At 32.9% G+C, this 23,980-nt stretch overlaps 2 protein-coding genes across 6 annotated transcripts in view; one reads left to right on the top strand and one right to left on the bottom strand.

Moving 5' to 3' along the window:
- Positions 1-23,980, top strand: part of LOC125385994 — a 120,620-nt gene that overhangs the window by 59,193 nt on the left and 37,447 nt on the right. For all 5 annotated transcript variants that reach the window (XR_007225796.1, XM_048410359.1, XM_048410360.1 and 2 more), the window contains exons 34-46: positions 2,866-2,906; positions 3,011-3,193; positions 3,267-3,378; positions 3,451-3,671; positions 3,751-3,915; positions 4,060-4,252; positions 4,326-4,563; positions 20,325-20,451; positions 20,655-20,755; positions 20,846-20,959; positions 21,041-21,447; positions 21,531-21,794; positions 21,869-22,024. Coding sequence is in view for 4 of the 5 variants with exons in the window: in XM_048410359.1 (XP_048266316.1) it covers positions 2,866-2,906; positions 3,011-3,193; positions 3,267-3,378; positions 3,451-3,671; positions 3,751-3,915; positions 4,060-4,252; positions 4,326-4,563; positions 20,325-20,451; positions 20,655-20,755; positions 20,846-20,959; positions 21,041-21,447; positions 21,531-21,794; positions 21,869-22,024 (2,322 nt within the window). In the remaining variant the exon portion in view is untranslated. The remainder of the gene's footprint in view (positions 1-2,865; positions 2,907-3,010; positions 3,194-3,266; positions 3,379-3,450; positions 3,672-3,750; positions 3,916-4,059; positions 4,253-4,325; positions 4,564-20,324; positions 20,452-20,654; positions 20,756-20,845; positions 20,960-21,040; positions 21,448-21,530; positions 21,795-21,868; positions 22,025-23,980) is intronic.
- LOC125385997 (40S ribosomal protein S6-like) lies at positions 14,215-19,594 on the bottom strand. Its single transcript, XM_048410365.1, has 5 exons — positions 19,453-19,594; positions 16,464-16,668; positions 16,253-16,398; positions 14,638-14,838; positions 14,215-14,536 (listed from the first exon to the last, which is right to left on the bottom strand). The coding sequence occupies exons 1-5, from the start codon at positions 19,456-19,458 to the stop codon at positions 14,339-14,341; spliced, it is 756 nt and encodes a 251-aa protein (XP_048266322.1). The 5' UTR covers positions 19,459-19,594; the 3' UTR covers positions 14,215-14,338.

The following is a 23,980-nucleotide window of genomic DNA, read 5'->3' on the forward strand; positions in this document are numbered from 1 at the left end:
CCAGCATGCCCTGGCATACGGTCCACATGGACATAACAGGCAAGTTGAGTGGTAAAAGCGATTCAAAGGAGTACGTCATTGTTTTGATCAACGTGCTCACTAAATTCGTATACCTGCATCATAATCGTAAGATAGATTTCCATAACACCATTAAAGCGCTTAAATCCGCTATATTTTTATTCGGAAGTCCCTGCCGGATAATAGCAGATCAGGAAAGATGTTCTAAGGGTAAAGAATTTCGAGAATTCTGCGAAAGCAAACGAATTAAAGTTCGCTTGATAGCGACCGGTGCTAGTAGAGCCAATAGACAGGTAGAGCGTGTTATGCGTACATTGAAAATATGTTCACGGTAGTAGAGACGACCGGGCGGTCATGGCAAGACGCGATTGGGGAGATACAATTGGCCCTGAATTGCACCACCAACCGCGTGACTAAGGCGAGCCCACTGAAACTACTAATCGGTAGGACAGCAAGACCGTACGACTTGTTGCTACCTGATAGCGTTGAAGAAAGAGGAATAGACATCTCCGATGTAAGACAACAGGCGACAAAAAAAAAAAAAAAAATATAGCAAGTAGCGCCAAACACGACAAAGAAAGATTCGATAACACCAAAGCTAAAGTGGTTAGGTTTAATGTCGGTGATTTCGTACCACGCAAAAACGAGAAAAGAAACCAAACCAAGCTAGAGCCAAAATTCAAGGGTCCATTCGTAATAGCAGAGATTTTGGAAGGGGATAGATATACTTTAAAGACATTAGATGGCAAACGATCGTATAAATACAGTCATGACAGATTAAGAAAATGCCGAATAGTTGCGTTCCTGCTGAGTTGGACGTCTGTAGTGATGACAATGGCAGTGACAATGACGATATGACTACACCGATCTCAGAGGATCATTAACACTATGACTATGACATGTAACATAGTTACATGTAACATGTAACATAGACATGTAACACAAGCCTAGTGTTACCATACACTAGCACACAAGCCTAGTGCGACCACACACTAGCATTCGATATTTCCACACAAGCCTAGTGTGACCACACACTAGCATTCGATATTTCCACACAAGCCTAGTGCGACCACACACTAGCATTCGATATTCCCACATAAGCCTAGTGTGACCACACACTAGCATTCAGTGTCTCCATACACGCCTATTACATCAATGCACTCGTGTTCAGTGTCTCCATACACTGCACTCGCATTCAGTGTCTCCATACACGCCTATTACATCAATGCACTCGTGTTCAGTGTCTCCATACACTGCACTCGCATTCAGTGTCTCCATACACGCCTATTACATCAATGCACCCGTGTTCAGTGTCCCCATACACTGCACTCGCATTCAGTGTCTTCATACACACCTATTACGTCAATGCACCCACACACGCCCAGTGCGGTAATATGATCCAACAAACTGAGACTCGTCCGTGTACGAAATCGAAAATGATCTGTCATGTCATTACGGTCTGACTGGTAACTCACAAAATGCAACTGGCGCTTTGAATACCAATCATAATGCTACTGACTTTTGTGTTTTTTTTCTTCCCTACTTTATCATTGAACGTCCGATCGAAATTTTTGTTGTTAACCTGGGCCCTTGATCTATTTGGACAGTTAGTTAAACCATAAATAAACTAGTGTAATATAATTTAGCTAAACTATAAAGGAGTAAAATATTAGTCATATCAAGTCTAATGTTGGGAGAACCCAATATTTTAGATCCACCCGAGGACGTGTGATAGTCAGAATGGCCGTGTCGGAGATGAAAGAACACAGGAACCTTCCCTTTGGAACTTTGGGAAGACCCCTAGTATTGTAATTTAGATTTCACCATAGCCGTATTAAGAAACTGTTGTCATTCGATCCGACTGTATTTATTTGAGATTTATGATAGTGAGCTCGGGCTCGAGGCGACAATCAGTCGCCGAACGTAGCCACGGTCAAAGGGATGAACGTTTTGTCTAACAAAGGCATGAAGTAATTCTATAGCTCTCCTTAAAAGAAATACTTGGGACAGGGCACGACGGTAAACGTTTCAATGGTTTCTGCCCCGTGGCTCGCCACACGCAGACTTTGTCCTTCGGGTAAGATGATTGCCAGATGCCAACGCATCTCCACAGTATATGTTTAGCTGGGCGAGGACCCGCTACGAATATTAAGTTTCAATTATACAAAGTCTTTCAAATAGACAAATAGCCTGTGCCCCAACTACGGGAAGATAAGAGAAATCTATCCTTCCACGAACGACGCTTCTCGCTAGCAACTTTCCCCAAGGACGGCTAATATTTTTCTCTAACCACCAACATGGAAATTGACCAATTAACAGCAACGTCAATTTCCCTCACCCTTCGAACGAAGACTTTTCTCCACGAATCCGATGATCTCGTGCCCTTAGGCACACCCATCATAGTTTTCTTCGACAGCGTCACCGCGACGGAGAGTCATTCTCTCTAGTGCGATCTCATCAGTAATCGACCTGTCTTTCGTATACGTAATAATTGCCCCTTGCTCTAACATACAGTGTAACTTAGACGCTAACGAAGGGTAAAGTTCGTCATCCCGTTGACCGCGGATTCGTTATTGAGCCTAGGATCATTGTCAATAGCTTCTCGAGTATCTAATTATCGCGATTACTTGTCCAATTCCATCATAGTCATATTTGCACTAGTAAATATCTCCTCTATCGCATAACGATCACGTCTAGCGTCAATAGGGATTCGTTTCACGCCCTTAACCCTAACTCTAATCGTAACGCCAACCCGACATATATATATTATGTATATATATAAACATTGTACGTACATATATATATGTATGTAGAATGTTTTATATTTCTTATTTATACTGTTTTCAGTTGTCGATGATGGCGGTGAATCATGGAAATATAGCTTAAGGGTAAATATTTTATAGCCAACTATTTACAAATATTTATAAATGTATTATAATTGTAAAATTATACATTTTTATTTACTTTATAATTAATATTTTATTTTCTTTAGCCTTGTACGGAGTGTCTGTTTGTAGTAATTTTCCATCATTTTGGAGAAGTTCTTGTACCAGTTTTAGTTGAATTAATGCAAAGACATCATCAACCAGTTGACCCGAATAATTTGCATGCTATTCTAGTAAAAGATGCAGTATATAATGCAGTTGGTTTGGCTGCATTTGATTTATACGATGAGGTAAGAACAAAATATCACAAAAAAATCAGTGTAAATAGTCAGTCATCCAGTTTATCACGCTTCTATTTACTAGGTAAATTTTGATCAATGGTTTTCAACTACCTTAAAAGAAGAGTTGAAAATTCGAAGTAACAATTATAGAATTATTAGAAGACGAGTATGTTGGCTTATTGGGCGCTGGACAAGTAAGTAAAGTGCAGCTTTTTAAACAAGTAGGATTTATTATGTAATAATCTTGTATTGTAATAAAATTGCAGCTGTTAAGTTAAGTACAGAGTTAAGACCAGAATTATACAAACTTATGGTTGAAGTTTTGAGTCCTGAAGAAGATCTGGGTGTTCGCTTAGCAGCAAGCGATGCTTTAAAACTTGCGATAGATGATTTTCAATTTAATCCGGAAGAATTCTCGCCATATTTAGAACCAGCATTCTCTTTATTATTTTCGCTCCTAAAAGAAGTAAAAGAATGTGATACCAAGGTATGTATGTATATACTGTTATATGTTACTTTTAAAATATTGTTGTAGTTCGCAAAAACATATTTTAAATAATTTTCAGATGTATGTGTTATACGTGTTATCATTTATGATTGAACATGCTGGTAGTGAAATAAACCCACTTGTTGGAGCCCTCAGTTCATATTTGCCAGCACTTTGGCAAGAATGTGAAGAACATAATATGCTAAGATGTGCTATAATTTCAACACTTGTACATCTGGAAAAGGTACATATTTTTTATATTGTTTAATGAATTAAACTATATTAATATAAATCAAATTATTAATTTTGATATTGATAAATCAAATATATAACTCAATGATTTTATTAAAAATTTTAAATAATAGATAATATTTGAATTATTTTTTAGGCTTTAGGTTCTGAAAGCGTCCTTATAGAACCACAAGTAGTAGGTGTTATTGCATTAAGTTGTGACGTCAATCAAAATTGTCACGTTTATTTGTTAGAAGATGGCTTGCGATTACGGTCAGCTTTACTGCAAAATGCAGCTGCACCAACATTGGCTATAACGGAACTGACTAAAAATTTGCCTGCTGTATTAGGTTAGTAAATAATTCTATTTGACTATGATTCTTATAAACATGCAGAAAACTTGATGATCTTTATATTTTTCAGAAAAATCATTTGAACATTTAAAATTATGTTTGTATATAGTTCAAGCATATGTAATATTAAGTCCCCAAGAATTTTTAAGTCAAAGAGGAGCGATTATAATCGAAACACTTAGGCCACTTTTAGGAGATTTGAACTCGGAAGGAGTTGTAATGATAATGACAGTGTTTGAAATGTGTTTATGTGCTTCACCTCGGCAAAGTGCAAAACTTATTAAACCTGTTTTGATAACTATATTTGAGTGAGTATAGTTGCTTCAGTATGTTATAACAAGTTATGCACATTAATATTTCTTTGAATTTTGATAGAAATATGTATAAGGAAGAAGAAGTTACGATGACGATGACTATGTATTTATCTATCGTGGCAACAGAACGTTATACGTTATGTCGTAACAGTATATAACGTTATACGTTGTATCGTAATACTATATAACATTATACGTTATATCGAAATAGTATAGGGTCATACGTTATGTCTTAATACTATGTAACGTTATACGTTATATCGTAATGTGATATAACGTTATACGTTATATCGTAATGTGATATAACGTTATACGTTATATTGTAATACTATATAACGTTACACGTTGTAACTGTATACTACATAACGTTATGCGTTATATCGTAATGTTATATAACGTTATACGTTATATTGTAATACTTCGTAACGTTATACGTTGTAACTGTATACTACATAACGTTATACGTTATATCGTAATACTACATAACGTTATATGATATATCGTAATAGTATGTAATGTTATAAGTTGTAACGGTATACTACATAACGTTATACTTTATATCGTAATACTATACAACATTATATGTTATATCGTAATACTATATAGCGTTATACGTTATATGGTAATACTATATAAAGTTATACGTTATATCGTAATACTGTAGAACGTTATACGTTATATCGTAATACTATATACCGTTATACGTTATGTCGTAACAGTATATAACGTTATACGTTATATCGTAATATTATATAATGTTATTGGTTATATTGTCATGCTATGCAGCGTTATACAATATATCGTAATACTATATAATCCTATACGTTCTAACGGTATACTACATAACGTTATACTTTATATTGTAATACTATATAACGTTATACATTATATCGTAATACTATATAACGTTATACGTTATATCGAAATACTATACAACGTTATACGTTATATCGTAATACTATGTAACGTTATACGTAGTAACTGCATACTACATAACGTTATACGTTATATCGTAATGTTATATAACGTTATACGTTATATCGTAATACTATGTAACGTTATACGTTGTAACGGTATACTACATAACGTTATACGTTATATCGTAATGTTATATAACGTTATACGTTATATCGTAATACTATATAACGTTATACGTTGTAACTGTATACTACATAACGTTATACGTTATATCGTAATATTATATGACGTTATATCGTAATGTCGTAATGTGTTATATCGTAATACTATATAACGTTATACGTTATGTCGTAATACTATACAACGTTATACGTTATATCGTAATACTATATAGCAGTATACGTTATATCGTAATAGTATAGCGTTATACGTTATATCGTAATACTATATAACGTTAAACGTTATATCGTAACAGTATATAACGTTATACGTTGTAACTGTATACTACATAACGTTATGCGTTATATCGTAGTGTTATATAACGTTATACGTTATATTGTAATACTTTGTAACGTTATACGTTATATTGTAATACTTTGTAACGTTATACGTTGTAACTGTATACTACATAACGTTATACGTTATATCGTAATGTGATATAATGTTATACGTTATATTGTAATACTATATAACGTTATACGTTGTAACTGTATACTACATAGCGTTATGCGTTATATCGTAATGTTATATAACGTTATACGTTATATTGTAATACTTTGTAACGTTATACGTTGTAACTGTATACTACACAACGTTACACGTTATATCGTAATGTTATATAACTTTATACGTTGTAACGGAATACTACATAACGTTATACGTTATATCGTAATACTATATAGCATTATACGTTATATCGTAATAGTATAGCGTTATACGTTATGTCGTAATACTATATAACGTTATACGTTGTAACTGTATACTACATAACGTTATACGATATATCGAAATACTATACAACGTTATACGTTATATCGTAATACTATGTAACGTTATACGTTGTAACTGTATACTACATAACGTTATACGTTATATCGTAATGTGATATAACGTTATACGTTATATTGTAATACTATATAACGTTATACGTTGTAACTGTATACTACATAACATTATACGTTATATCGCAATATTTTTTAACGTTATACGTTATATCGTAATACTATACAACGTTATACGTTATATCGTAATACTATATAGCATTATACGTTATATCGTAATAATATAGCGTTATACGTTATGTCGTAATACTATATAACGTTATACATTATATCGTAATACTATATAACGTTATACGTTATATCGAAATACTATACAACGTTATACGTTATATCGTAATACTATATAACGTTATACGTTGTATCGGTATACTACATAACGTTATACTTTATATAGTAATGCTATTCAACGTTGTGCATTATATTCTAACACTATACAACGTTATACGTTACATCGTAGTACTATAGAACGTTATACGTTATATCGCAATGATATATAACGTTCTAAGTTATATCGTAATGTTATATAACGCTATACGTTATATCGTAATGTGATATAACGTTATACGTTATATTGTAATACTATATAACGTTATACGTTGTAACTGTATACTACATAACATTATACGTTATATCGCAATATTTTTTAACGTTATACGTTATATCGTAATACTATATAACGTTATACGTTGTATCGGTATACTACATAACGTTATACTTTATATAGTAATGCTATTCAACGTTATGCATTATATTCTAACACTATACAACGTTATACGTTACATCGTAGTACTATAGAACGTTATACGTTATATCGCAATGATATATAACGTTCTAAGTTATATCGAAATACTATACAACGTTATACGTTATATCGTAATACTATATAGCATTATACGTTATATCGTAATAGTATAGCGTTATACGTTATGTCGTAATACTATATAACGTTATACATTATATCGTAATACTATATAACGTTATACGTTATATCGAAATACTATACAACGTTATACGTTATATCGTAATACTATGTAACGTTATACGTAGTAACTGCATACTACAAAACGTTACACGTTATATCGTAATGTTATATAACGTTATACGTTATATCGTGGTACTATGTAACGTTATACGTTGTAACGGTATACTACATAACGTTATACGTTATAACATAATGCTATATAACGTTATGTGTTATATCGTATTACTACATGACGTTATACGATATATCGTAAACATATGTAACGTTATACGTTATATCGTAATGCTATATAGCGTTATACATTATATCGTAATACTATATAACGTTATACGTTATGTCGTAATACTATTTAACGTTATACGTTGTAACCGTATACTACGTAACGTTATACGTTATATCGTAATGTGATATAACGTTATACGTTATATTGTAATACTATATAACGTTATACGTTGTAACTGTATACTACATAACGTTATACGTTATATCGTAATATTATTTAACGTTATACGTTATATCGTAATACTATATAACGTTATACGTTATATCGAAATACTATACAACGTTATACGTTATATCGTAATACTATATAACGTTATACGTTGTATCGGTATACTACATAACGTTATACTTTATATAGTAATGCTATTCAACGTTATGCATTATATTCTAACACTATACAACGTTATACGTTACATCGTAGTACTATAGAACGTTATACGTTATATCGCAATGATATATAACGTTCTAAGTTATATCGTAATGTTATATAACGCTATACGTTATATCGTAATGTGATATAACGTTATACGTTATATTGTAATACTATATAACGTTATACGTTGTAACTGTATACTACATAACATTATACGTTATATCGCAATATTTTTTAACGTTATACGTTATATCGTAATACTATATAACGTTATACGTTGTATCGGTATACTACATAACGTTATACTTTATATAGTAATGCTATTCAACGTTATGCATTATATTCTAACACTATACAACGTTATACGTTACATCGTAGTACTATAGAACGTTATACGTTATATCGCAATGATATATAACGTTCTAAGTTATATCGAAATACTATACAACGTTATACGTTATATCGTAATACTATATAGCATTATACGTTATATCGTAATAGTATAGCGTTATACGTTATGTCGTAATACTATATAACGTTATACATTATATCGTAATACTATATAACGTTATACGTTATATCGAAATACTATACAACGTTATACGTTATATCGTAATACTATGTAACGTTATACGTAGTAACTGCATACTACAAAACGTTACACGTTATATCGTAATGTTATATAACGTTATACGTTATATCGTGGTACTATGTAACGTTATACGTTGTAACGGTATACTACATAACGTTATACGTTATAACATAATGCTATATAACGTTATGTGTTATATCGTAATACTACATGACGTTATACGATATATCGTAAACATATGTAACGTTATACGTTATATCGTAATGCTATATAGCGTTATACATTATATCGTAATACTATATAACGTTATACGTTATGTCGTAATACTATTTAACGTTATACGTTGTAACCGTATACTACGTAACGTTATACGTTATATCGTAATGTGATATAACGTTATACGTTATATTGTAATACTATATAACGTTATACGTTGTAACTGTATACTACATAACGTTATACGTTATATCGTAATATTATTTAACGTTATACGTTATATCGTAATACTATATAACGTTATACGTTATATCGAAATACTATACAACGTTATACGTTATATCGTAATACTATGTAACGTTATACGTTGTAACGGTATACTACATAACGTTACACGTTATATCGTAATGTTACATAACGTTATACGTTATATCGTAATACTATGTAACGTTATACGTTGTAACGGTATACTACATAACGTTATACGTTATATCATAATGTTATATAACGTTACACGTTATAACGTAATTCTATACAGCGTTATACGTTATATCGTAATACTATATAACGTTATACGTTATATCGTAATGCTATACAGCGTTATACTTTATATCGTAATAGTATATAACGTTATAAGATGTATCCTAATACTATATAACGTTAAACGTTATTACGTAATAGTATACAACTTTATACGTTATATGATAGTACTATATAACGTCATACGTTATTACGTAATAGTATATATCGCTATACGTTATATGGTAATAATATACAACGTTATACGTGATATGGTAATACTACATAACGCTATACGTTACTACGTAATTGTATATAACGTGATATGTTATTACGTAATAGGATATACCGTTATACGTTATTACGTAATAGTATATCGTTATGCGTTATTACGTAATAGTATATAACGTTATACGTTATTACGTAATAGTTTATAACGTGATACGTTATTACGTATTAGTATATACCGTTATACGTTATATGGCAATAATATACAACGTTATACGTAATATAGTGATACTATATAACGTTATAGGTTATTACGTAACAGTATATAACATTATGCGTTATTACGTAGTAGTATATAACGTGATACGTTATTTCGTAATAGTATATAACGTGATACGTTATTACGTAATAGTATATATCGCTATACGTTATATGGTAATAATATACAACGTTATACGTGATATGGTAATACTACATAACGCTATACGTTATTACGTAATAGTATATAACGTGATAGGTTATTACGTAATAGGATATACCGTCATACGTTATATGGTAATAACATACAACGTTATACGTAATATAGTGATACTATATAACGTTATAGGTTATTACGTAACAGTATACAACGTTATACGTGATATGGTAATACTATATAACGTTATACGCTATTACGTAACAGTATACAACGTTATACGTGATATGGTAATACTATATAACGTGATACGTTATTACGTAACAGTATACAACGTTATACGTTATATGATAGTACTATATAATGTCATACGTTATTACGTAATATTATATATCGTTATACGTTATATGGTAATAATACACAACGTTATACGTTATGTGGCAATACCATATAACGTTATACGTTATTACGTAATATTATATATCGTTATACGTTATATGGTAATAATACACAACGTTATACGTTATGTGGCAATACCGTATAACGTTATACGTTATTACGTAATAGGATATACCGTTATACGTTATATGGTAATAATATACAACGTTATGCGTGATATAGTGATACTATATAACGTTATACGTTATTACGTAATAGTATATAACGTTATACGTTATTACGTAATAGTATATAACGTGATACGTTATTACGTAACAGTATACAACGTTATACGTGATATGGTAATACTATATAACGTTATACGCTATTACGTAACAGTATACAACGTTATACGTGATATGGTAATACTATATAACGTGATACGTTATTACGTAACAGTATACAACGTTATACGTTATATGATAGTACTATATAATGTCATACGTTATTACGTAATATTATATATCGTTATACGTTATATGGTAATAATACACAACGTTATACGTTATGTGGCAATACCATATAACGTTATACGTTATTACGTAATATTATATATCGTTATACGTTATATGGTAATAATACACAACGTTATACGTTATGTGGCAATACCATATAACGTTATACGTTATTACGTAATAGGATATACCGTTATACGTTATATGGTAATAATATACAACGTTATACGTGATATAGTGATACTATATAACGTTATACGTTATTACGTAATAGTATATAACGTTATACGTTATTACGTAATAGTATATAACGTGATACGTTATTACGTAACAGTATACAACGTTATACGTGATATGGTAATACTATATAACGTTATACGCTATTACGTAACAGTATACAACGTTATACGTGATATGGTAATACTATATAACGTGATACGTTATTACGTAACAGTATACAACGTTATACGTTATATGATAGTACTATATAACGTCATACGTTATTACGTAATATTATATATCGTTATACGTTATATGGTAATAATACACAACGTTATACGTTATGTGGCAATACCATATAACGTTATACGTTATTACGTAATATTATATATCGTTATACGTTATATGGTAATAATACACAACGTTATATGTTATGTGGCAATACCATATAACGTTATACGTTATTACGTAATAGGATATACCGTTATACGTTATATGGTAATAATATACAACGTTATACGTGATATAGTGATACTATATAACGTTATACGTTATTACGTAATAGTATATAACGTTATACGTTTTTACGTAATAGTATATAACGTGATACGTTATTACGTAACAGTATACAACGTTATACGTGATATGGTAATACTATATAACGTTATACGCTATTACGTAACAGTATACAACGTTATACGTGATATGGTAATACTATATAACGTGATACGTTATTACGTAACAGTATACAACGTTATACGTTATATGATAGTACTATATAACGTCATACGTTATTACGTAATATTATATATCGTTATACGTTATATGGTAATAATACACAACGTTATACGTTATGTGGCAATACCATATAACGTTATACGTTATTACGTAATATTATATATCGTTATACGTTATATGGTAATAATACACAACGTTATATGTTATGTGGCAATACCATATAACGTTATACGTTATTACGTAATAGGTTATACCGTTATACGTTATATGGTAATAATATACAACGTTATACGTGATATAGTGATACTATATAACGTTATACGTTATTACGTAATAGTATATAACGTTATACGTTTTTACGTAATAGTATATAACGTGATACGTTATTACGTAACAGTATACAACGTTATACGTGATATGGTAATACCATATAACGTTATACGCTATTACGTAACAGTATACAACGTTATACGTGATATGGTAATACTATATAACGTGATACGTTATTACGTAACAGTATACAACTTTATACGTTATATGATAGTGCTATATAACGTCATACGTTATTATTATTACGAAAAAGCTGAAACGAGCACAACGAACGGCCCCGTGCATAACAACGACGGCATACCGTACCGTCTCCCACGCGGCACTTTGCGTGTTGACCGGGAATCTCCTGATTTACGTAAAGATAAAGATGCTCGGAGAGACCTACGAGAGGAACAAGATCCATGAGTCCAGGATTGGCGCTGATGACGGCTGCAAGCTGAAGGAGGAACTGGAGGCGATTCGCAAGAAGGCCCAAGAGGAGTGGCAGAAGGAATGGAACAGCTACAAAAAGGAGAATGTCACGAAGAAATTAATACCGAGTGCGCTGCTATTTACCAAAAAGAAGATGGACATCGATCACCACACCATGCAGCTTCTAACCGGGCATGGGAGCTTCGGTGTCTATAGGAAGAGGATTGGCAAGGACAGCGACAGCAACTGTCTCAACTGTGGAGACCCTAACGACGATGCAGAGCACGCCCTCTTCGCGTGCCCGAAGTGAAAGGACAGAAGGATCGAGCTGGAGAACGCTCTTGGCGAGAAGATAGGCGTGGACAATCTGATCGCCACGGTGACCGCCAAGAACGAGAGCTGGAATAAATTCAGGCAATTCTGCAAGACCGTCATGTGTCACAGGAGGGTGACAGCGAGGGCCTGGGAAGAGGCAAGGAGGAGAACGAGTGAAACAACAACTACGCGGAGCAATGAAGGCAAGAATACAAAAGAACGAAAAACCGCAGAAGGAGATCAGCCCAGTATCCTGAACTGGCTGAGAAGATGACATGAGCAGTAACTGCCCGAAGAGGTAGATACAACGGGGCACGAAAGGACAACCCTGATGACTGCCGACAGGTTTTACCGGGGTTGTCTGCCCTCAAAGCGGAGGAAGAAGGAGGAGGGGTTTTTAGTGGGTATGGCAACGACATCCGACCGACTCCCACATAACCCAGTGACGCGGGTTACGGGGCATGCGTAATAGCATTTTCCCCTCCTCACGCAAAAAAAAAAAGAGTGATGTAGCCATCGCAAAGTTCATGGGCATCACCACCAGCACGTCATACTAAAGAGAGGAACAGAGTCCTACGACCGTACACGGAACGCCCTGCACCGTACCGAGAGGTATCCATGACCATATCGAAGACATCGCACAACATCTGCAAGGATAGGACAACAATCGGCTGACGCTTTACCACGTTAAGATCTATAATGTTATCTCTGGTAAGGGTGTATTGTAGCGGCACTCGACAACAAATACCGCTACTCGACACTAACTAAGCAACCAACTCTAGGTTTCGAACGTTCGGGACCCGGGTTCGATTCCCGGCGCCCGTGATCCTATTTTTCTTCCACGCATCAAAATGGAAGAATAATTAGCAGTATCCCAGCAGCGACATCTACAGCCGGCAATTACTACTATCACGGACAACATATACCACCTCTACAATACTAATTAAGAATAATATTAAAATAACCATTGATGTTGATGATGACCTCTATAATTCCACCTTAATCATTTCAGAAACTTTAAAAATTACTAATTGCTTAAAATGATAAGCTTCTACCTTACGTATATGCTGTATAAATTTAGACGAGTATAATAGTGTATATATGAACATTACGAATATGGAACATGTAAGTGATATTACAAAAAGACAAGATATTACAAAAAAAATATAAATATTTATTAGGCTTATATACAGCTAATATTTAATAGGTTTATATACAACATATTTGTACACAATTTGTTAGTTTCATATTGTATTGGACGGTATCATTGCAGTCTTTTACTTTTGAATGGCGGGTGCAGACTGACTGCCCGATTTGGAATCTCGTATAGAAGCACTACGTCTTCGCTTTAGTTCTTCTTGATGTCTATTCTTAGCTTCCTTTTGCCGTTGTGCTAACAGCTTCGCATATTCTGCTGCTTGTTGCTTGCGAGCCAAGCAACGCTTCGTCTTTAGAGCCAGTCTATGCCTCTTTCTCTATATAAACATATTTTTATTTTACTATAAACTCCATACTTTTGAAAAATTTTAACTGAAACAAAACAACAATATAAATATAGATACATATATGTACAAACCTGGAGTGTAAGTGGGGTAATAAGACGTTGAATTTTAGGGGCTTTCGACCGCTGTGGTTTGCCCTCTTTTTGAATTGGTCGTTTCACAACGAATCGACGGACATCATCTTCCTTCGATAAGTTAAATAGTTTGCGAATTTTGCTCGCTCTCTTGGGTCCTAAACGGCGTGGGACTTCCTTGTCAGTTAAATCCGGGATATCCTGTAAGAATTTAATCAACTTATACATTAAATGCTTCTTAGCATTAAAAATGTTCTTTAACACGTTCACGTGGGCGTTGCAATTTGTATTTCTCGCCGTGGGGCAGCACTCGTATGGATTATTATTTGAAGGCCACATGCAATTCATAGATAGCTGTTATACGAGTGTGCCCTTGGTTGAAGAAAAAAACTTTGGCAGAAAAAAACATTTATTTGTGGTACTGTAAAAATAAACAAAAAATTTCTACCGCCACAAACGATACAAAAACAAAAACGGGGCCACATTGTGAGTTTTGAAAATCGTAGCAGAGTTAAATTTTTTAAATGGATTGACAAAAGACCAGTTTATATGTTTACTACTTCCAAGAATCACATGTGTACAATTATTCAAGGAAAAAATGATGAAGTAAAGTCTGATATTTTTTTATAACGATGCAAAAAGGGGTGATGACTTATCCTATCAAATGACATCGTACTGTAGTTATTTACGGAAAACCGTTAAATGGTACAAAAAAATTATTATACAATTAATATGAGGGACTTGACTCATAATTCCGTGGTACATATATCAAAGATAATGTAATAAAGATATTAATATTTTGCAATTTAGAGAAAAAATTATTGTTCATCTTTGACCAATAATCACCACATTGCAGAAATGGCTATTGAAAAGCAAATACCTTCACAAAATGTTCACATTTTCTCCATTCACATAAAGGATCTGTAAGAAAGTCAAGAAAAAGAAGTAAGAAACGTTATAAATGCTTATATAAAAAAAATTAGAGATTATGCCATGAAAAAAAACTAAAAAAATTACGATATACTGCAATCATTGTGAGAGCCAGCCAGCACTTTGTTTCAAGTGCGTTTAAAAATTGCAAATAGAAATAAATAAACAATTAAGGTAAGGTAATTATAATATTGAATTGCTGTGTTTACTATCGAATTTTTGTTTTGTATGTTTATAATATTGAGATGAAATAAAATAAATCCTACTTCTTTTTCATTTAATAGACGTCAAATTTCCATTTAAATTTTCAAATATTTCAAATTGCGATTTTTTCTAGTTACTAAACGAACTACATTTTTGATGGTACGCACCATCTGATAGAACATTCAAGTGTGAGTCAAGTGTACGCTGCCTGATGCGAGACTCAAGCGCGAGCCACCGGTGATACGCGCCGGCGTGAACGTGTTAATAACTTAACTCACTGATCATTACATCCACAGATATGTTGACTTTTAGTGTATCGCTTATACACTGAGAAAAAGTATAAATTACATAACACAGTCTCCCAAATCAAAACACTATAGTTAATCTTCCATGTTTACGATAGTATCATAAGATAATAAGACAATTCTAAGATACACCCTGAAACATGGATAATAGATAGAAAGTACAGTCAAATTAATACCTTTTCTCCTTTTTTGACAATGACGAGAGCGAGTACTGAAAGGTTGGAATCGACTATGCATCCACGGACAGATTTACGTTTACGCTCACCATCACGTCTAGGTCTGTAGCATGAATGTCCTTTTGAGAGCAATAAACGTACGCGCCCTAGTTACAGGAATTTTTAAAAAATTAAAATCAAACGAAATTAGAATAAAAAATGCTTGTGTTACCATTAGTCAGAACGCCCTGTTTCATAGGAAATCCTTGTTTATCATTGCCGCCGGAGATACGAACGACATATCCCTTCCATTCGTTACCGAGAGCATCAGCCTCTACTTCTGCGCCCATACGCTTTTCATAAAAAATTCTCAGCTTATGTTCATCGGAGATTTCAAACAGTTTTTGACATCCTGTTGCAGGATACGATACGTTCAACTAAAAAACACAAATATTATACAGCATATGCAAAGATTTATCAGCTTTTGCCAGTTTATTTAATGTACGTAATCAAACAAAAATGTTATATATACATAGCCATATAAAGCTTTATTAAAAAGTTAAAACAAAAATTCAAAATACAAGGGGACTAGTAAGAAACTCGTTATCACTATGCTATAAAATAACAGTAGATACAGCACCTTGTAATAAGGCTTCAATTGATTTATACTTATGAAGCATTTTTTGCTTGATAATAGCCATAAAATATATTCACAAAGGTCGGCTGTTTATACTTGTAGAGTGAAATATAGGTTAAACGTCTAAGACATTTTAATGAGGTTATGCTTACTTTCGTAGTATAATAATGAAAATTGTAAATCTTAATGCTCTATATGAAGAAAATTTAGCCTCTTGCCTTATGATTTAAGTTCCAATAGTGTGTGCCATAAACAACAAGATCAGTCACATGTCAAACCAATTTATGATTTGGCTGAGTGTTCGTGTCTTTTTGTAAATGCATGTGTACAGGCACAATTAATTTTACTTTGCAGGATGTTTGATAAATAAATACTACCAACTGATCATTGAACAAGTAAGATTTATTATCTTGAAGTCAATAATAAATCTAATAAATCAATAACATTTTTATTACAATTTCTAAAAAAACATATTTTAAATTATGAACGTCTTGAAAAAATTTACAAAAATTTAATAATCTTCAATCGTGTGATATCTTTCAAAGCGTATTGGTACATGTAATGCAACTTTACATCTTTTGCACTCCCACGTTGTTTCACTACGTTTTTTATGTTTTGTGCATGCTTTACAAGCTCTTGGTGGCTTTGATTTCGATGGTGTTGGATCTATATGCTTGGGAAAATGACCCCAATGTTTTCCATGCAGTCTCTTTGGTAAATCTCCATTCGATAATCGTCCTTTTCGTATATATTCTGGTAATGGTACATTTTTTTAGTAATGATTGGGCTATTTCAATTCTATATTCAGCATAAGTCTGTTTTTTGTGAGTATTTATTTTGTTGAATAAAATGTACGAGTTAAACAGAGCAATATCAAAGCGGTAAAAGAAAACTTTTCGGTATCCTTTCATACATTTCCTCATCACAGGGAAGCATGCTAGCATTCGGTCTTGCCGGTCAATTCCTATCATTCTGCTATTTTGTGTTTTGAAGAAAGAATATAAATGTCTCGTATATCCTTCCATTTTAATGCCATTATTCCATTGCAGCTTCTCATTATATATTCACCCTTTTTTAATTTTACTTTATAAAAATCTTTTGGCATATTATTTCTGTTCCAGTGCACTGTTCCAACAACATTAGTTTTATTGTTAATTAAAGTTTTACACAGTTTTGGAGAACAATTGTTTAAATATAAAGTATGTCCTTTATGTAATATTGACTGTGATAGCTCTTTGACAACACTTTCAAATGCACTGTTACCAGAATTTATTTTATCACTACCAGTGTATATTTTAAGGTCATAGCAATAACCTGATTTTGACTCACATAATTTATAAAATTTTATACCAAATCTTACCCCTTCTGATGGATTAAATTGTTTATAGGATAAGCGTCTCTTATATTTCATCAATGATTCATTGATAGTAATGTTCTCTTGCATTGTATATACTTCTTTAAATCTTTGATTCAAAAAGTTTATCACAGGTTTTATTTTACATAATTTATCTGTATTGTTAGCCAAATTGTTATCTGCAAAATGCAAACATTTAGTTATTTGCAGAAATCTTTTGAACGGCATTGTTTTTCAGAAAATTGGAGTTTTTATAACTGCTTTCTTAGACCAATTCATTTGAATTGTTGGTTTTTTAACTTCAGCCATTATTATACATAGTGCAAAATATATTTTGATTTCACCACAGTCTATAGGAAACCAAGTTTTATCTATTTTTAGTCTTTTATTTTCATTGTTCATTATTTGGTTTGCGTATCGATTCGTCTCCATGACAATATTTTCCCAAAATATATTATCAAATATTATATTAAAAAAGTCTAATTCTTTTTTGTTTTCACCTAACTGATTCAAAATTGCCACTTTTATGCCAGGAATTTCTGTATAATTCCAGATTTTTGGATCATTAGTCTCTTCTTTCCAAATCCATAGCTGATTGTTGATGATTACTGTGGTCTTCATCGTCGGTATCATCTTCAATAATCAGTCGCTTACAACGTTTTCGTACAGGAAGTGAAATATCACTACTGTCACTATCATTATTTAAAATATCTATCAAATCACTTTTTGCAATGTTAGCTGAATTTACAATGTTCCCAACAACGCTTAATATTCTTTATGAAGTCATTTTTGAGAATAAATTTCTAATATTTTTCAAGAAAATATATTTGCATATCCGAATGCGGCCAAGAAAATTAGTAAGTATTTGTCGCGTGTAGCCCCAAGAACGTACCACGTCTCTCACACGTATTATTTACTTTTGGTCCGAATGACTTACCATGTCTCTCACACGTGTTATTTATATTTGGCCCGATCGACGTACCATATCTCTCGCACGATATTGTAGGATAAGGGGTTAAGTATTCTACATTTGGATATGACTTGCTTCATGCTACTTATGCCGAAGATAAATGAAATAAGTCTTATTTTAACATTGGTTAGGTATACAGATAAACGAATGTTTCATAAATTATATATATCTAAAATTACTTATAGCATTTCAATATATAAATTTTTATAGTAACTGTTTGTAATATTTGTTAGATTTTGAAATTATTATTGGATACGTACCTTCATTGTGAGAAGTATCAAGCAATGCAGCGAGCTATAAACAGAAAGACCGTATATCGCACAAGCGGACACTGAATGCGTAGTAGAGTGCGTGCACCGGATATCCGGTTTAAGTCCAATGAAATTTTAAAGTGAAAATAGCAATAAACAAACTCCTTATAAATCTGTAAACAAATCATATTGATACTTATGTTTTCATAGAAATTATAGCTTAAATTTTTAGTAGTAAATTAATTCATCAACGAATTACATTTCTCTGACAAACAGATGTGAAGAAAATTAATAACATTTCTTTCAAATATTTCAAATCACTAATGTATATGTACATATTTTATTATATAGAAAATATATAAATGCAAGAAGAAACATTATTGTTTCTTTATCTTTAAAAGATAAGTAAATGTTGAAACATATTCTATCAACAGTATTATTTATACTGTTGTCTATTAGAAAGAACTAGTTTTTAGTTCTGGGATAGCTCTTTGGAAATATTAGAATTTTTGCTTAAATACATGAGTAAATAACATTATCATAATAGGTTGATCATACCTTATACGATATATGAATAATGGATAAATAAATCTAGACTAGAATCGCGTTTTACGAGTAATAAGGTGGTTTACACTATAACAATAACTGTCATTTTGCAGAAAGAGACGAAAGCAGGAGGGGGGCAGCGTTCTGAAATGCCGACTTGCGGGCGTGTGTGACATTTTGATGTAGAGTGTCTTTGATGATTTTCGTCATGTATTGATTTAATACATAGATATTTCCGAAAAAAGTTAAGTTTAGTCGATCTTTTCAGAGGAAAACAAATAACAATGAGCTATTTGAATTTAATGTAAAACATTGAATATATTAATTTTTTGTAGGAAGATGGATGTCGCAGTGATAGAAGTCCTTCAACAAGCGGGTAGTCAGGATCCCACTATTTTGAAACCAGCTGAACAAACTCTAAAACAATGGGAAACTGAAAGGGGATTCTACACTGCGTTATATGTAAGTTGCATGAATAAATGTAAAATAAATTTGATTAGATTGTAAGGAGGCAAAAATTTATTCCTGATCATTTTTATTTTAACTAGCATATATAAGCATATACTATTTGCTTATGTACGTAAGATTATTTTAGGTTATTTATTTTCATTACTAACGAAAGTCTAATTATTATATTGTGAGTAAAATATTAATAATTATTTCAGAATGTGTTTTCTAATCATTCCTTGAGTATCAATATTAGATGGATGGCTATTTTATGTTTCAAAAATGGTGTTGATAAATATTGGAGAAAAAATGCTCCAAAGTAAGTATTCTTTAACGCAATCAAATTTGGCTAATAGTATTAACATCTTAATGTAAATTAATTAATAAATAACATGCATTATTACTACAGTGGAATTGCAGATGACAAAAAGGAATTTCTTAGACAACGTTTAATAGTAAACTTTGAAGAACCTGTAAATCAGTTAGCTATCCAATTGGCAGCTCTCATTGCTAAAATTGCAAGGTAATTGATATTGATTAAATAATTTGCGTTTATTTTTCTCTCTGATTCATAAAATAAGTTAAACGAAATAATGTTGTGCAGATATGATTGGCCTAGAGAATGGCGCTCATTAATTCCAACCTTATTGGATGTTATAAGAGGACAAAATCCTTTGGCCCAGCATCGGGCACTGTTAATATTACATCATGTTGTTAAGTGTTTAGCCTCTAAACGTTTAGTTCCTGGCAGACGACTCTTCCAAGAATTAACCAGTAGTGTGTTCAGTTTTATTCTGAATGTGTGGAATACTTACACAGAATCTTTTCTTATAATGGCATCAAATGGGGCAGACACAAATCAGATACAGGAAGCTTTGGAAAAAGCGTTACTTCTATTGAGAATTCTTAGAACACTTATTGTAAATGGGTTTAATAAGCCTTCAGAATCCCATGATGCTATGTCATTCTTGGAAATTGTTTTTGAACGTGCAAGAACTTGTCTTGAATGTCGTTAGTATATTTCTCCTCTGATACTACCCTTAATATCAGTTATATATTTGTCTCTCTTAATAATGATTTTTATATAATTCTAGGAAAGACATTAATTTCAAGAGGTATACAGATGGAAGTATGCGATAAATTTATAATTCATTTAACTAAAGTATTAATAGGAGTATTAGAAATGCATCCATTTTGCTATGTAGAACTAATACCAACATCATTAGAATTTTCTGTTTTTTATTGTTTCACTGAAGCTGGTCAAGCCCTAGCTTTTGAAAGATTTGTTATACAGTGTTTAAATTTAATGAAAGGCATTTTATTATCTACATACTATAAACCAGCTAAAGTTCTCAAAGGTATATATGATGGATAATGGTATTTTGTAAATTTATGGGTGTGATTTATTAAGCTTGAAAATTTGTTAATACAGATACGAAAAATCCTTTAACGTTGAGAGCAAATCAATTGAGACAAGAATTTTTTACACCTGAAACATTAGCAGAAATTTGTTCAAGGCTGGTAACACATTATTTTCTTTTAACACCTGCTGAATTGGAATTATGGGATACAGATCCAGAAAGTTTTGGTAAATATTTGTATACATACATACATACATATATATATATATATATATATATATATATATGTCGGAGATGAAAGAACACAGGAACCTTCCCTTTGGAACTTTGGGAAGACCCCTAGTATTGTAATTTAGATTTCACCATAGCCGTATTAAGAAACTGTTGTCATTCGATCCGACTGTATTTATTTGAGATTTATGATAGTGAGCTCGGGCTCGAGGCGACAATCAGTCGCCGAACGTAGCCACGGTCAAAGGGATGAACGTTTTGTCTAACATAGGCATGAAGTAATTCTATAGCTCTCCTTAAAAGAAATACTTGGGACAGGGCACGACGGTAAACGTTTCAATGGTTTCTGCCCCGTGGCTCGCCACACGCAGACTTTGTCCTTCGGGTAAGATGATTGCCAGATGCCAACGCATCTCCACAGTATATGTTTAGCTGGGCGAGTACCCGCTACGAATATTAAGTTTCAATTATACAAAGTCTTTCAAATAGACAAATAGCCTGTGCCCCAACTACGGGAAGATAAGAGAAATCTATCCTTCCACGAACGACGCTTCTCGCTAGCAACTTTCCCCAAGGACGGCTAATATTTTTCTCTAACCACCAACATGGAAATTGACCAATTAACAGCAACGTCAATTTCCCTCACCCTTCGAACGAAGACTTTTCTCCACGAATCCGATGATCTCGTGCCCTTAGGCACACCCATCATAGTTTTCTTCGACAGCGTCACCGCGACGGAGAGTCATTCTCTCTAGTGCGATCTCATCAGTAATCGACCTGTCTTTCGTATACGTAATAATTGCCCCTTGCTCTAACATACAGTAACTTACAGTAACTTACAGTATTACTTACTGTATTACAGTAATACTTACAGTATTACTTACAGTAATACAGTAACTTAGACGCTAACGAAGGGTAAAGTTCGTCATCCCGTTGACCGCGGATTCGTTATTGAGCCTAGGATCATTGTCAATAGCTTCTCGAGTATCTAATTATCGCGATTACTTGTCCAATTCCATCATAGTCATATTTGCACTAGTAAATATCTCCTCTATCGCATAACGATCACATCTAGCGTCAATAGGGATTCGTTTCACGCCCTTAACCCTAACTCTAATCGTAACGCCAACCCGACATCAGAAGTGGGATCAGTGCCGATTATAACAGTGTTAGAACTTACGACCATCGCGCGCGAGTAACCCAGTCGCTAGTGCAAAATCGAGTGTGAAACCTAACAAGTTTTCGCTACCACGTTTTAACCCTTAAAATCGCACGTTCCGACCCCGCTGCACGGGGCGCAACTGTCAACCTGATTATGAAAGAAAACCATAATTTCAATAACAAGTGGCGAGTCGACTTCTACGTACTGGAAGCATCATCGGGTAGATCAAGTCATCTGGGTGAGTCGTTTCCATTTTACTCCGATTCGGGAGCCGAGCGTTCACTAATTAAAGAGTCCGTGGCCTCGAGATTTCTGGCAAAAGAATGACTGACATATTAGTAATGCGAGGAGCAGGAAATACTTGTATTAAACATACGCCTCCCATTTGTTCATCGTGTGTATTAATGATTTTTACATTGAAGACAATTTCTCATGTCCTTGCTGATAGTTATCTAAAATATGATATCGCGATTAGTTGCGGAACTCTAAGTCTGGGTTTTGACGTAACATTACACAAAATAGCCTCGCTATGTGTAAAACAAAAATAATTAATGTCTGTAATGAAACCACTGCAAACGAGATCGTCGTTAATGAAGCTGACACTGATGTACATGGTAATAATAAAAGTCGATCAATTTCTCTTCTCGACAAATTCAAAGATTCATTCGTTACGGATTCCCTACGTATTCGCGTAAATACAGGCCGGTTAGAAATACGATTAATTGATCCTAACATCACCGTACGAGGAAGTTCTTATAGATTTAGTGAGGAGGACCGAAGAGCGGTACGT

The sequence above is a fragment of the Bombus terrestris genome, chromosome 11 (genome assembly GCF_910591885.1).
Source record: "Bombus terrestris chromosome 11, iyBomTerr1.2, whole genome shotgun sequence".
NCBI lineage: Eukaryota > Metazoa > Arthropoda > Insecta > Hymenoptera > Apidae > Bombus > Bombus terrestris.